General features: G+C 34.6%; 1 protein-coding gene across 5 annotated transcripts in view; it reads right to left on the bottom strand.

Moving 5' to 3' along the window:
- The window catches only part of HGF (hepatocyte growth factor), a 69,092-nt gene that overhangs the window by 43,869 nt on the left and 12,083 nt on the right, over positions 1 to 13,140 (bottom strand). For 4 of the 5 annotated variants that reach the window (XM_073238928.1, XM_073238927.1, XM_073238930.1 and 1 more), the window contains 4 exons: positions 12,807 to 12,921; positions 7,670 to 7,812; positions 1,725 to 1,845; positions 272 to 390 (listed from right to left, as the gene is read on the bottom strand). In XM_073238928.1, coding sequence (XP_073095029.1) covers positions 272 to 390; positions 1,725 to 1,845; positions 7,670 to 7,812; positions 12,807 to 12,921 — 498 coding nt within the window. The remainder of the gene's footprint in view (positions 1 to 271; positions 391 to 1,724; positions 1,846 to 7,669; positions 7,813 to 12,806; positions 12,922 to 13,140) is intronic. The other variant, XM_073238929.1, reaches the window with a different exon arrangement.

Here is a 13,140-nt window from a genome sequence, read left to right as displayed (position 1 = left end):
ATGATAATACGAGACTGTTGAGGACTTTAACATAAGTGTAAATAAATGTTTTGTTTGCATGTGTGCACTTAAATATTTATCTCTTTCAGAATAATGGCTCCCTGAAAATTCAAAAGATTGGGTAGAATTACATGACACATTCTTAAAATATTAAAACCTACACACATTAAAGCATCAAGTGAAACAGTTGTTAACCTATTTCACTAATAATTGCCTGCTTAGATCCAGTCTGTGAGCGGAAAAGGAAGCAATAAATTTGACCCTAACTTACCACACATTTTAATTGCACAGTACTCCCAGGGGGTGTCAGGGTCAAGAGTATAGCACCATGGCCTCGGCTTGCCATCAGGATTGCGGCAGGAATTATCATCAAAGCCCTTGTCAGGATATCTGCAAACCACACCAAGAAAAGTGTCATGTAAATCTGCCTGGAAACACCACCCAGCCCTCTGCTCACAAAATAATTTTCAACTTAGCCCAGTACTGCTAGCTGCGTAAAGAAGAGGTTTTCTGTGTTTTGCCTTACAAAGAATGCTAATGATTGATTATTGAATCTATGAACCTGCATATTCTCCTAGGTGTAGAGTGCCATCCCTTTGTTGATAAGTTAGGTTCATTTGGTACCAGTCCACCAGCTGAAGTCCCAAAGCCTGATTAGGGACAGATTACATAAACATGACCTGGTGGAGAACACTCATTAAGAAAACAGGTCCTCTTCTAGGTCAGGCTTGAAGTTCAAACTGAAAGTTAGGTTTTAATAGCTCTGTTACTAATGATAGCTCATCTTGGAAATGGAGCCTTTCTAGGTCATGCCCTCACCTCCACCAGAGCAAGAGACAAACTCCATCACACCACTTTCTCTACTCTTTCCTCCCTTTAAATTAATAGGGTCCTGAATTGGTGACTTGATTTTAATTGCTCCCATATCCCTCTGTTCTCACTTAAAAGACAAGAGATGCACTTAAAAAGAAAGCAGAGTTTAAATTTCATCAAAAAAATAAAGAAACAAAAAACACCTTTCAGCAATTTCCAAAGAAAGGTAGAGATAGAGCTTCTTTGTAATTATTTGTATTTTAATTCTTTATAATAAAAATAAGGGAATTAACTCTTTTTTTCCAACTGAAATGTTTCATGTGAAAGGAATGAGCCAAACTAGACAAAAATAACTAATTAAGCTCAAAACCTACTCCTAAGGACAAAAGTAGACTTGGTCACCCAACTTCACCAGATGGTCAATTTCAAAATGGGCTAGGACAAAACACCTGAAAGAATCGTTTGCTCCACCTTTCATTCCCTTTCTGTAGGCATGACTTATGTCATAGTGTTTACCTAGGACACTGGAAATACGGCTCTAGAAGGAGATCGGCTCGCATTTAGCAATAATGCCTCCTCCTACCACAGCTCAGGCCTGTCAGAGTGGTCATTACTGAAGGGGCCTCTGTCTTCTGCTATGGATGAGAAAGAGGGGATTTCTGTTATGGTGCCCCTCCTGCAGCCCACTGATTCTCCTGTGTACAGGACCATCCTGATTTCAGGGACTCTTAATCGAGTCAGCCAAGACCAGCTGAAGGTGTAACCAACATTCTCATATGCCTTATCATAAATCTTTTGACCTAGTACTATCCAGAAAATATCACATGAAGACAATTTCTATGACATTTTGTCCCCGCACAAATAACAGTTTGTAAACATTATCTTTGGAACAGGATTTGGTGGTATTTTACCTTTCTGGCAAGAATTTGTGTCGATGTGGTGTCTGATGATCCCAGCGCTGACAAATCTTGCCTGATTCTGTATGATCCATGGGACCTCGATAACTTTCCCCATTGCAGGTCATGCATTCAACTAATAAAATCAAAGTAAGGCATGTTAATTAATTCTGACAGAAAATAGAACACCACTGTTCTTTATTCTTTATTTACAGAATTTACAAAATAGTAAATCACCTGTTTTGCAAAGAGACTTTTAGAAAACGTTTTGTAACATTTTCACTTTAAAATAGGGCGTATTTTAAATAGGCCATCATTGTAGTTAGTGTCATACAAATTCACCATAGGGTCAGGATGCTGTCTTTCTAATTTTTCAGTAACTCTCCAAAAGGTACCAAGAACCAGAATTATGAGATAGACCCTTGGGGATTTTTTTCCTCTGTTGGTCTAAAATGCAAGGAATCTCAGTATCCATACCATCAACACGATTAATTTCCACTCTCTTCTTACTCTCCAAACACATACATAGGAAATACACAACTGAAAATGAGTACACATCATATTCCTATGGTTAATGCCAAAATCAGGACAAGATAGATGTGACAGACCAGCTGTGATAGAAACCTAGTATTATTCAGAGAACGTGGATATTTTAAAAGAATCCATTAGTGAACATCCATGTCAAATAACTGGGCAGCTTACATTCTTATCTAGCTTAGGATAGAAGGTGACCTGCTATTGAACTCCTTGTACTCACTGTTTTTAAAAATGTATAAGCTGATCTAATTATTCAGGATCTTATGATGATTCTGTGAGGTTAATTAATAGTTATCTTCTGGCTGGCCTCTTATGTCACACTGAAAACTCTGAATCACATCAACTAGCTGAAAATGAGACTTCTCAGATGGACAGGTTGATTTGTAGCGCAGCAGGCATCCTGTGGAATAAATCATTGCTTGAAGTTCCTACGAATCCGGCAAACTTCCCCAAACACATCATTTGTATCTTGTCATTACCAATCATCTAACTTTGAAGGTAGGGGTCAGGTGGTGAGGGATATCAATGTTTAGTTTAATCTACTGGTATCTAGCCCAATGAATATCTGTAATAATTTGGGATACAATATTAGAATAATTGCATTTGAAACTTTGATTTTTATAATCAAATAGGATGTTAACTATTAAGTTTCTGAAATATGAGACCATTTCACTTGGTCCATCTACTTTTTTTCATGTAAATTAACCTATGAACTAAGATAAGGGACCAATTCAGCTTCCTCTCATTTGATACTGGGATTCCCCAGACTAGTTAGTAAGCACCTGAACTATTAAATAAGAGGGGTCCAAGAGCATATTGATAAAGGTGCTCTGTTTGGCCAAGGTCATTTCTACACTGAAATGCTCAACATAGGTTATGCATTATCACATTTCAGCTTCCCAATTTAATGGGGTACAGACTTCCTTAGTCCTTTTTTATAAAAGAATGCAAATATGATAGCTTCACTGATAATGATGCAGCATTCATCATTGCTTGCTCCATTGTACTGAATGAAAATAGAATACTGTGGCCATATAAATATCCACGTGTACAATTTCTAACCCTGTATGGTACTCAGCAATCAGTGCATAGTTATTAAGTCTTCTTCAGTAAATGCAGTTTATAAGAACATACCCCTTTCTAACGAGAGCAATACAGTTATTTTCCGGAAAGCTACACTATGGGGATTACTGTAAAACATTTTTTTTCCTGAAACATTAGGCTTTTTTATTTTCTTCAGGAAAAAACAGCTATGCAAATTAAACAGGTGTTTCTATGAAAGGGCCACTTTTCAGAATGAGTGGAATAGACTAATGCTTCTCCAAACTTTAATGAGCATAAAAGTTGCTTTGAGATCTTGTTAAAGGACAAGTTCTGATTTAGGGGACAGGGCTGGGGCATAATAACAAACTTTCAGGGATGCTGATGCTTCTGGTCCTTGGACTTCATGTTGAGTAGTACATTTGTAAATAATTTGTTCTATTTCAAAAGTTCTATGTGTTTGGCAGTAACAGCTTGTTAGGAGAAAGTGGATTTTACTTGGACCTTGAAGGATGGCTGAGAGCTGAATAAGTTATAAAAGGGGAAAAATAACATAAAATGGTACAGAAACATGAAATTAGTATGTTACGTTTATAGTAAAGTGAAGAGAGAGTTATGGATGCAGTTGCAGACCTCGAGATTTTTTTAAACAATAATAAAGGTTAGCAAGAATAATGGTAGATTTTGGTAGACAGTGGAAGTTACCATTGGGATGGGAATTAAATGTATCCTGTGATAATTCTGAGATGCAAAATACATTAATTATGTTATATATTCTTTGATTATTCAGTACTTTTTACATAGAAATAGTTTGATCCTTGCAGTGAGGAAAAAGGCTCACAAAAGATTTGAGGGACTTACCTAAAACAGAAAATGTCAAAGCTGTGCCAGGAGTACAAGTTTTCTGACCCACATTCCAGTGACCTTTCCACTCTCCCTAACTGCCTTTCTCTCCTGCATATTTTAACTTGTTTCCTATACATTCTAACTGGTCATACTTTAACACAGACTGATAGCAACAATGTTAGAAAGTCAATCTCCCTGTCTTTTTCAACAGTTGTACCTGTTACCCTTGGCCTTCTTGTTCACAACAGTAGGTTATCCTCCTGTTGGAGTCTCACCTGCTGGGGGACAGGGAAACGGAGGCCATGGGAAAGTAAGTAAATGGGCCATTTTAGCCAAGGCTGAAAAGTTTGTTGTCTCACCACTGCATCAAACCATCAGGTTAGTCACACAAATTACCTCAAAATAGCCAGATTTTAAACTGATAGTCACTTTTGAAACTTCCAGAATTCTAAGAATCTTCTGTTTTCCCAGCTCAGAGCGTACAGGTGGAAGCCAAGTCCACCTATTCAAAGAGCTGGGTGAAAGCACGGTCTATGTGAAAGTGCGACTGGATGAGCACCGCCCCTCAAGCCCTGTTTGCTTGCAGCTCTACTGTTGCCACTGTATTATTTAAATGTTTTAGCAAGTTCTTCCTTTAGAACAAGTAAATCAAATCAAATCAAAATACTATCCAGATCATATGAACTCAAACTAAATAAATGTTTCTGTTCATAAATGGAATATTTTTCTAAATATAGTTCTGGCACAAATGATAGTAGAAAACTACAAAAACTACACATGAATTATAAGTAGGATTAATTTAACATCTTTCTCATCATAATAACTAACTCAAAAAGTATTATGTTCCATTTCTCTCAATTATAAAACAGGTGATCTGAGTTTACAGACTAAAATAACTATTTTGAATGGCTCTCAGAAAAATCCATGCTGGTGTTTACTTCAGCAAACTAAGTGTTTAAAATATGGATAGTCTCACAAATCCACATTTATAAATAAGTTTTATTTAAATCTCTGTTTTTAAAAGGCTTTCTCCCCACACAGTATGGAATTACACACATAAAGTTCCGGCTGTATCATTTGGGGTTTTAAGTATAAAGTATTAGTAAATAGTGGTTATGACTTAATAAAATGTATTTACTTAAATATTTGACAATCATTAAATAAGACATCTGTTCAAATGATGGCTTTATTTTAAATCCCAAGCAAATGTTAAAGTAAGAAATTGGATTTTATGTACCTCAGTTTTTTTATAATCTTTGAATTAAACATTAATGGTACTATTTTCTTTACATAATTATATAAAGTTCTAAAAGTAATAAAAGTATATTCATTTCTTTTTGAATGCTTAATATATCTCAAAGGTTTAATTTATAAGAAAGTAATATTAATCATTAGATATAAGATATATTTCTTTTATGAACCAGACTTTCAGACAAATTTCAGATGATTACTTAGCCAAGATGATTAATATAGTTATAAAAATTTCCAAAAAAAAGATATATACACTGTTCTACTCTATGCTGTATTTTCCAAAACAGTTCAGAGTTTGCTCACAGGCATTTTTCTTATTTAATTTGAAATATACAAAATGATTTGATCATTACTATCTCCTTTATAATAATGTAACTTTGAACCTTGCCATTTAATAAATTAATATCCAGAGATAAAATAGCTGACCTATTATATTACTTAAGCATTTGTATTTTAATAGAAATTAACATCATACCTACATTATTTTGTATGTTTAGTATTATCCACTTTATAAATAGCTGTTTTCTCTATCAATACATTGATAAAGCTTATATTAGATTCTCTTCATTAAATCTTGCCAAAACATTTTTCATTATAGTGTAAATTTAAATACAGCTCAATCCACACTCCCTGAAATATACTTACAAGGCAACTGTTGGCCCACTGCTCCCACAGGAGGGCTACCCTACTGCAGTCAGGCCTCTCATTGTTTCCAGAAAAAGCATGTCTACAACCTTTCATGATCAAGAGCATCATGTACTATTAATACTAAGGAGCAATGCCCTTTTACAGAGAGCTGTGGTCACTCTCTGCTTTGCCTATCAGTCCAGATCTATGCCATGTATTTTGATGAAGGCCCTTCTTATAAACCAGGAGTTGAAAATCACATTCCTACACAGACTAGGGCGCATAAATGCTAAGCTGTTTAAGGTTTGACTGGAACCTTCCCTTGAAAACACATTCCCAGGTTAAACAAAACTCACTGCAGTGACTTTCAACATCGAAAAACTGTGATAGTGGAGAGTTCCCAAAAGGAAGGATATTTTTCTTCCATGTGTAAATTTAAGACAAATATTAACTACAGATTTATTCATACAAAACAGACTTGTTCATAACGTTATTACAGATCAGTTTATTATTTTTAAAAGTAAAGAAAACAATGAAGAAGTTATAGTGAACAGAATATGATATGGAATGGAAGGTAAGAATTTACAAACAGAAATGGAACTGGCACTAGCACATGAAGTCAAGAATTTTAAATTAACTAACAACAGAAAACAAATCCACCTTCTCTGTGACAATCAGCTAACAATGGCTATTTTTTTATGTGATAAATACCAACCTAATATTAAATGGGTATTTATGGAAGAAATATTTCAAAAAAATGTTAATAACAAACAGGAAATGTATTTTACTATAAAAACTGTACAGCATTCCAAAAGCCCCCCAACCCCAAGCACTTAAACATCCTACTAAATTTCTGTCAGAATTTAATCCATTGGATTTTAGTGCTTTAGGTTCTGATAGAACTAAAAAGCCAGCTATTTGGTAGCCCGGTAACTAAGAAAAATGAAACCACGTACAAGGCTGAAATGGTTACTCTTCCTTCTGGTCAGTCATTTGGTTTTCCACTGCAAAAGTAAGTGCCTTTTTATGCTGTGAGAGGAGGTAAAAACATAGACATGGATTTAGGGTGCCTGCCTTCAAGACAGCGTGGGATCTGCTGCTCTGATCACTTCAGATGCCATTCTGAATGGCATTCATTTCCAGTCTATGTATCAAATTTGGGTCTACTCACATTTTCACCAAACCCCACAGGAAGGTATTGAACTTTCAGTGACCCCTCCCATATTCTCTTCTGGCTCCATACACCCTTGCCACACCACTTCAGCATAGGTTCAGCAACATTTCTGCAGAAGCAGGTGCTGGGTGAATAGAATGCGCACTAGTCTTAGAGGGCCAAGTTTCATTTGGCTTCTCTCAGGCGAAGTATAAAAACAGATTTTGAAGCATGTGAGCTCAAGACAGTAGGTAAGTCCAGACTTTTACTTTCCCCAGAAGGATGCCTGAAGCTCTGTTGGTATTCAAACTGATCACTCTTTTGCATTAATCTGGGAATAATCAATTTTAAAAACATGGAAAATGCTCAAATAATGATCTATAGTTGCATTTGAATAAACAATATATTTCTTTTGATATGCTTCATTTCTGTTAACCTTTAATGCAAGTTGCAGTTCTACACAACTGGGAGCAGAGTGCCCTGCACAGCTTTCAGGTTCATTTACCTTCTGAACACTGAGGAATGTCACAGACTTCGTAGCGTACCTCTGGATTGCTTGTGAAACACCAAGGTCCCCCTTCTTCCCCTCGAGGATTTCGACAGTAGTTTTCCTGTAGGTCTTTACCCCGATAGCTCGAAGGCAAAAAGCTAGTTTTAAAATGATAATCATTACAGTATAAGAGCATGCAACTTAATTTTAGGCCTAATAATTATACTAATTAGTGGGTAAGTTTTTTTGAAAGTAGAGACCTCCATATATATTAACTTGAATTCTGTCCTTTGCATCCATTCTTAAAATACTTAAAAATTTATAAACTCTTACATAAATGATTCATCTCTGGATTTCCTAAAAGCCAATCATTCTAGAACCTAATTGACATTCTTTGAACCAGAATTTAAAAGCTCTACTCAAAGGCTACAAGTGATTGAGATAGGCCACTTAGGACAGATCTGAAGAAACACCAAAATCAACCTTGAAATCTCACAGACACACTGCTTATCTAAGATAAGTACTTGTTTGTTCATTGCTTTTCTTATGAAGAATAGCGGCCTTCTTTCTGTTCAGTTAAGAAACAGAATGATGACATAACATGAACTAAGGGTCTAGAATCAAATTAAACCTGGACTCAAATTTCAGCTCTCTTTTACTAACTAGAGACCCCAGTAGGTTAGTCAGACTCTCTCAACCTTTTCGCTTACCTGTATACTGAGCATAACCATAACTTGTAACATTTTACACCTTACATGGTTGTTTTGAGAAATTCAAAAAAGAAAAGCGAGCAATTGGCTCTCAAATGATCCTATTAGTAAGCACACTCCACTTACTAGTCTTTATTCTGTCATAGTAAAAAAAAAACAACACAACTACTTATTCTATTCAGAAATTTTAGTAATTTTCACCATGACTGAGGCTTGGTGCTTCCATTTTTAGTTCATAAAAGTTAACCACTGGGTGCAGAGACCGCAATACCTTTCCTTCATTGAAAATTTCTAGTGCCCTAGTTACAGTTTTGGTATCGGCATAAAGTATTCCAACCAGATATCAGAAAATCCAGAACATTTTTTTATCCTTTTGTACTGCATGTGGCTTTGGCCTCAAAAATGCTTCATTTGTCTGCTGGATAGCACATACAAATCATAAATAAATATTAGCATTTATAGGTAACACTAATAAACAATTTTTTGAAAATCTCCTTACATTTTTAATATTCAATTTTTGCTATAAAGGTGTATCTCTACTTTTACTGATCTCTGAGTTCTAAATGGCTCATAAATTAAAGTGAAGTCCAGAGTTTTTAGTCTCTCAGTAAATATATTCAAATGTGTTACCTACTCATTGAAACTCCTAATTAATAAATCATTTTTCATTATGCTGTAACACAAAATGAATATGGACATGCATCAGGTACCAAGCAACATTTTGCAATGAAGTTATCTCATGTGAACATGAAACAGAGTTAAATCCTCAAAAAATATAAATTATTGATCATAGGACAGTCTATTCTAAGAGACTTAACTACTAACCAAACATTTTCAAGGAACCAATTAAGTATTATAAACATTATGAAAGTGTAAATCTTTAGATAAAAGAATTATATCCTTACTTCACTAGCATTTTAAATAAGAGGAAACAAAAATTAAACATTAGGCCATATGATTGAAAACTATATTATAATTAATGATCATCATGATTTCATAGTTCCTAACAGTATTTAATTTTGAAAGGAAAAAAGTCATCTTTGTCATTGTTTTAGCCCATTATTTCAAAATAATTTAGGACACCTTTTGTTTGTACCATTGCTTGAAATTTACTTTCTTTCATTTTTGCCTGTTCTCCAACTTTTCATAGTAAATTTACAATGAAATACTCATCTTTCGGATAGAACCAAAATTGACTTTCACTTTATATGTTTTTCATAAAGTAATGTACTAATCAAATTTATAGAAGAAAATTCTATTACTCTATTTAATGAAAAAACAGTAAAGTAAAAATAGGTTACTGTTAATGACAAAATCTATACTGTCATTCCATATGTATCACAAAACTAGTATATGACACTAGTTCTTAGACAATTTACTTATTCTCTCAGTTTTCAACTTCTTTACTTATAAGGTGAATGGAGTGAATTGGATTATTATAAAGCCCTTTATTTTTATCAGTTTATGTATTAATTTTACTTAAGAAACTGAAGGATTCAGCACATTAAATGTACATATGTTAAATATCTAATTTCAAAGATTTTTGTTCCATATACACACACACATACGCACACATATACACTCATAGAAATAACACAGACACACACATATACCTTTCCAGTGGATTTGTAAGCCCAAAAACAAGCTGTGAAAAAGTGAATGAATCAGTCAATGGTTTAGTAAGAAAAATACAAGTAGAAAGGAAGAGAGATAAAGTAGAAATCAAAATTAGATATGGCTGAAAGGAATAAAGTTTTCCCACTGGAGTTAATAAAATGGAAAATAAAGAGAAAAGATGTGCTGCTTTCCACCATTCTGCATCAATGTATATCAAATTCCTCTTTACAACATGCAGGGTAAAGTGTGGGCTGGGCCATCCCTTCTCTTCATTCTTTGGTGTATATGACTTTACTCAATGAGTTTTCTTCTATGTTCTATGTGTTCAGCCTGCTGTTCTTTAGCATTCTTTACTTGACCAAAGAATGAAGTCCAATCCTGCTCTTTTCACTTATATGTGTTCATCCAACAAGTATTTGTGAGAACCTATTACACACAAGCCCTGTGCCAGTCAACAGGCTCTATAATAAACTTTTATTCACATACATACTATTTTTGGTTCTCTGTCCTTGACAGTAAGGCTTTAAGAAAGATAATATTTAAAATTATATTTCTTAAAAGAAATATCTAAAATTGAGTTATATCCAAATATACTTTGAAATATAAATTAGATCTTCTGTGTACTAGCTACCTTTTCTTTTCTAAATGGTGTTCACAGGAAACTTGATCTATTCTATCATCTGCTTCATTAATGAATGCTGGGTGGCCAGTGAAGGATATAGATGTAGATATCAGGTCACCTGACTTTCTGTTTAAGCTTCTATACTAATTCCATCATCTATCATCATCTTCCCATTAAGCCACTTGTAAAATATTTCAATTTAGGGAGTCAACAATAAATCACTCTTCTAGACAGATACATACATACATACATATATATATATATATAGGTATATGTATTTCAATAACCTGTTAATTGATGAAAATTAAGTTTAGCTCCCATTGAATACAAAAAATAAAAAGAGAGAGATGTGATTAATGTACAAGAACCTCTCAGCCCTAAACCTCTTTATTCACAAGGAAATGTTTGTTGGTAAAATAGCTGATTGAACTGGGAAGCCGGTTCCCAGAGAGATCTATTTCACATTTACTCCTCTAGCAGCAAAGCACAGTCATAGAGAATTTGGGTTGAAATAAGACCTCCACTGGGTCAGTCCAGTGCACTCTCCTCCACTAAAGTAAGATTAATTTTAAATGCTATTCCTTTGTTCAAGAAAAATTTAGGTCTATCTACTTAAATAAAACGCTTTCCTCACCTTGCAGGGGGTGACACCATGCAAATCCTTATGAGAGAACAAAACCAATAATATTATTTGTCCTTTTTTGTAATATAAGGATAATGCTATGTATCAGAAATATTCATGTATAATAGTAAGTAACTAATTTGGAAAAAATTAGTTGTTTTCTGTTATTGAAACCCTGTAAAGCTGTTCAGCTTGGACAATTACTAGTTGGTATTAACTAGCTCAAGATCACAGGTTTGCTGATCAACTTAGAGCAACTAAGTTTTTCTCTTTATCTGTAGGCAATGAACTCATCCCTGTTTACTGAAGTAAAACTATCGTGCATAATTGTGCCCTCCAAAAATAAAAGAAATAGAATAAAAGCTGGGTCTCATCAAGGCAGAGCCATCACCACTATTGGAAAAACGAGTCACAGCATGTGTCCTACTAATCTGCCAAATGTTTCATGCCCTTGGATTGTTAAAAGCACAGATTATCCAGTGACAGTGGTTGGGCTCAGATTCTGGCCATACCACTTACTAGTTGTATATGACCTTAAAAAGTTGCTAAGGCTCTTTGTGCTTCAGTTTTGCCATCTATAAAACAGAATTAATTAACTGCCCACTGTGCTTTTTAGGGATGATTAAATGAGATAAATCAGATAAAGCTCAGCAAGATACCTGGCCCATGGTAAACTAAATCTTCCAATGCATTTAATAACCAGGAGAGCTGTTTTAAACTACTTTAGTCACTATTAAAATTATTTGTGAAGTAGATCTTAAAAAACTGTGGCTATATTTAGTTCTCTAGTGGGTTTAGATATCTGTATTTCTCCTCCATGCTGAATAAAACTCTCAAATTAATGAACCTATGGATGTTATGTTTATTTGTCTTTAAATAGCATTCATCTGTTGAACACAATTCTTCTCTTAAGTGCAGACTTAAATTCTCTTTAATTTCCAAGAAATGAAAAGCTTTCTTCAATCATTAGGCAATAGGTAAAATGGGACAGTTAGTCAGTTTGAGACATGAGTTTTTAGCAAAGGTTCTCAGGTGTGGCTGTACTTTGGAATCACCTGGGGAGCTTTAAAAAAAATACTGATGCCTTGGTTATCCCCCCAGGGATTCTGATTTAGTTGGTCTGTGTTGATGCCTGAGTAGCGGGATTAGTTACAGGCTCATAGTATGTGATTTTTATCTGCAGCCAAAGCTGAGAATCAAGATGGTTAAAGAACATTTGGCCCCTAATCCATCTCTGATTTAGCAATGTCTTCACTCCAGCTGCAGAGTCCAATACTTTATCAAAGGCCAAGGAAGGGAAAACAAATATTTTTAAGATATTATGTTATTGTTATTTCTTCACAAATACCAAGATCTATAAATTGAGCTCTTAAGGTAAGATCATGTTAGGTCACATCTTAGTGATAATCTTTGGGTAAATATCAGTCATGAATTCACACAGGCCTTGGCATAATACAATTCACCAAAGTTGGCTTAGTTACTGGAGAAGTGTAGGATTATTCCGAAGGACTAACTTGAGGTTGCTAACACACATATAAAAGAGAGATTGGCTGTGTCCTCTTTTCTTCATGCTTTCCTTACCTGTGTTCATGTGGTATCATGGAATTCCAGGGCTGGCATTTGATACCACTCTTAGTAATAGAAACTGTTCCCTTGTAGCTGCCACCTTTACCGATGATGCAGTTTCTGATGTAATCTACCAGAAAAAAGCAGAGAAAACTGTCCTGATTTTGTGGAACATACACTGTAGACATCAAAAAGAAAGTAATTCTATTCAAATCTTTAAGTAATTAATGCTTGTAAACTACCTCAAATCCTATTGAAATGTATTGCTCAAAGCTTCTACTAATATTTGCAAAATAACCTTTTCAGAATAATCCAAAACAAAACAAACAAAAGACTATTGAGAAGTTTT

Source organism: Manis javanica, chromosome 6 (assembly GCF_040802235.1).
Source record: "Manis javanica isolate MJ-LG chromosome 6, MJ_LKY, whole genome shotgun sequence".
Taxonomy (NCBI): domain Eukaryota; kingdom Metazoa; phylum Chordata; class Mammalia; order Pholidota; family Manidae; genus Manis; species Manis javanica.
Note: the sequence above shows the minus strand (reverse complement) of the source record. Positions and strands in the feature narration are given on the sequence as shown.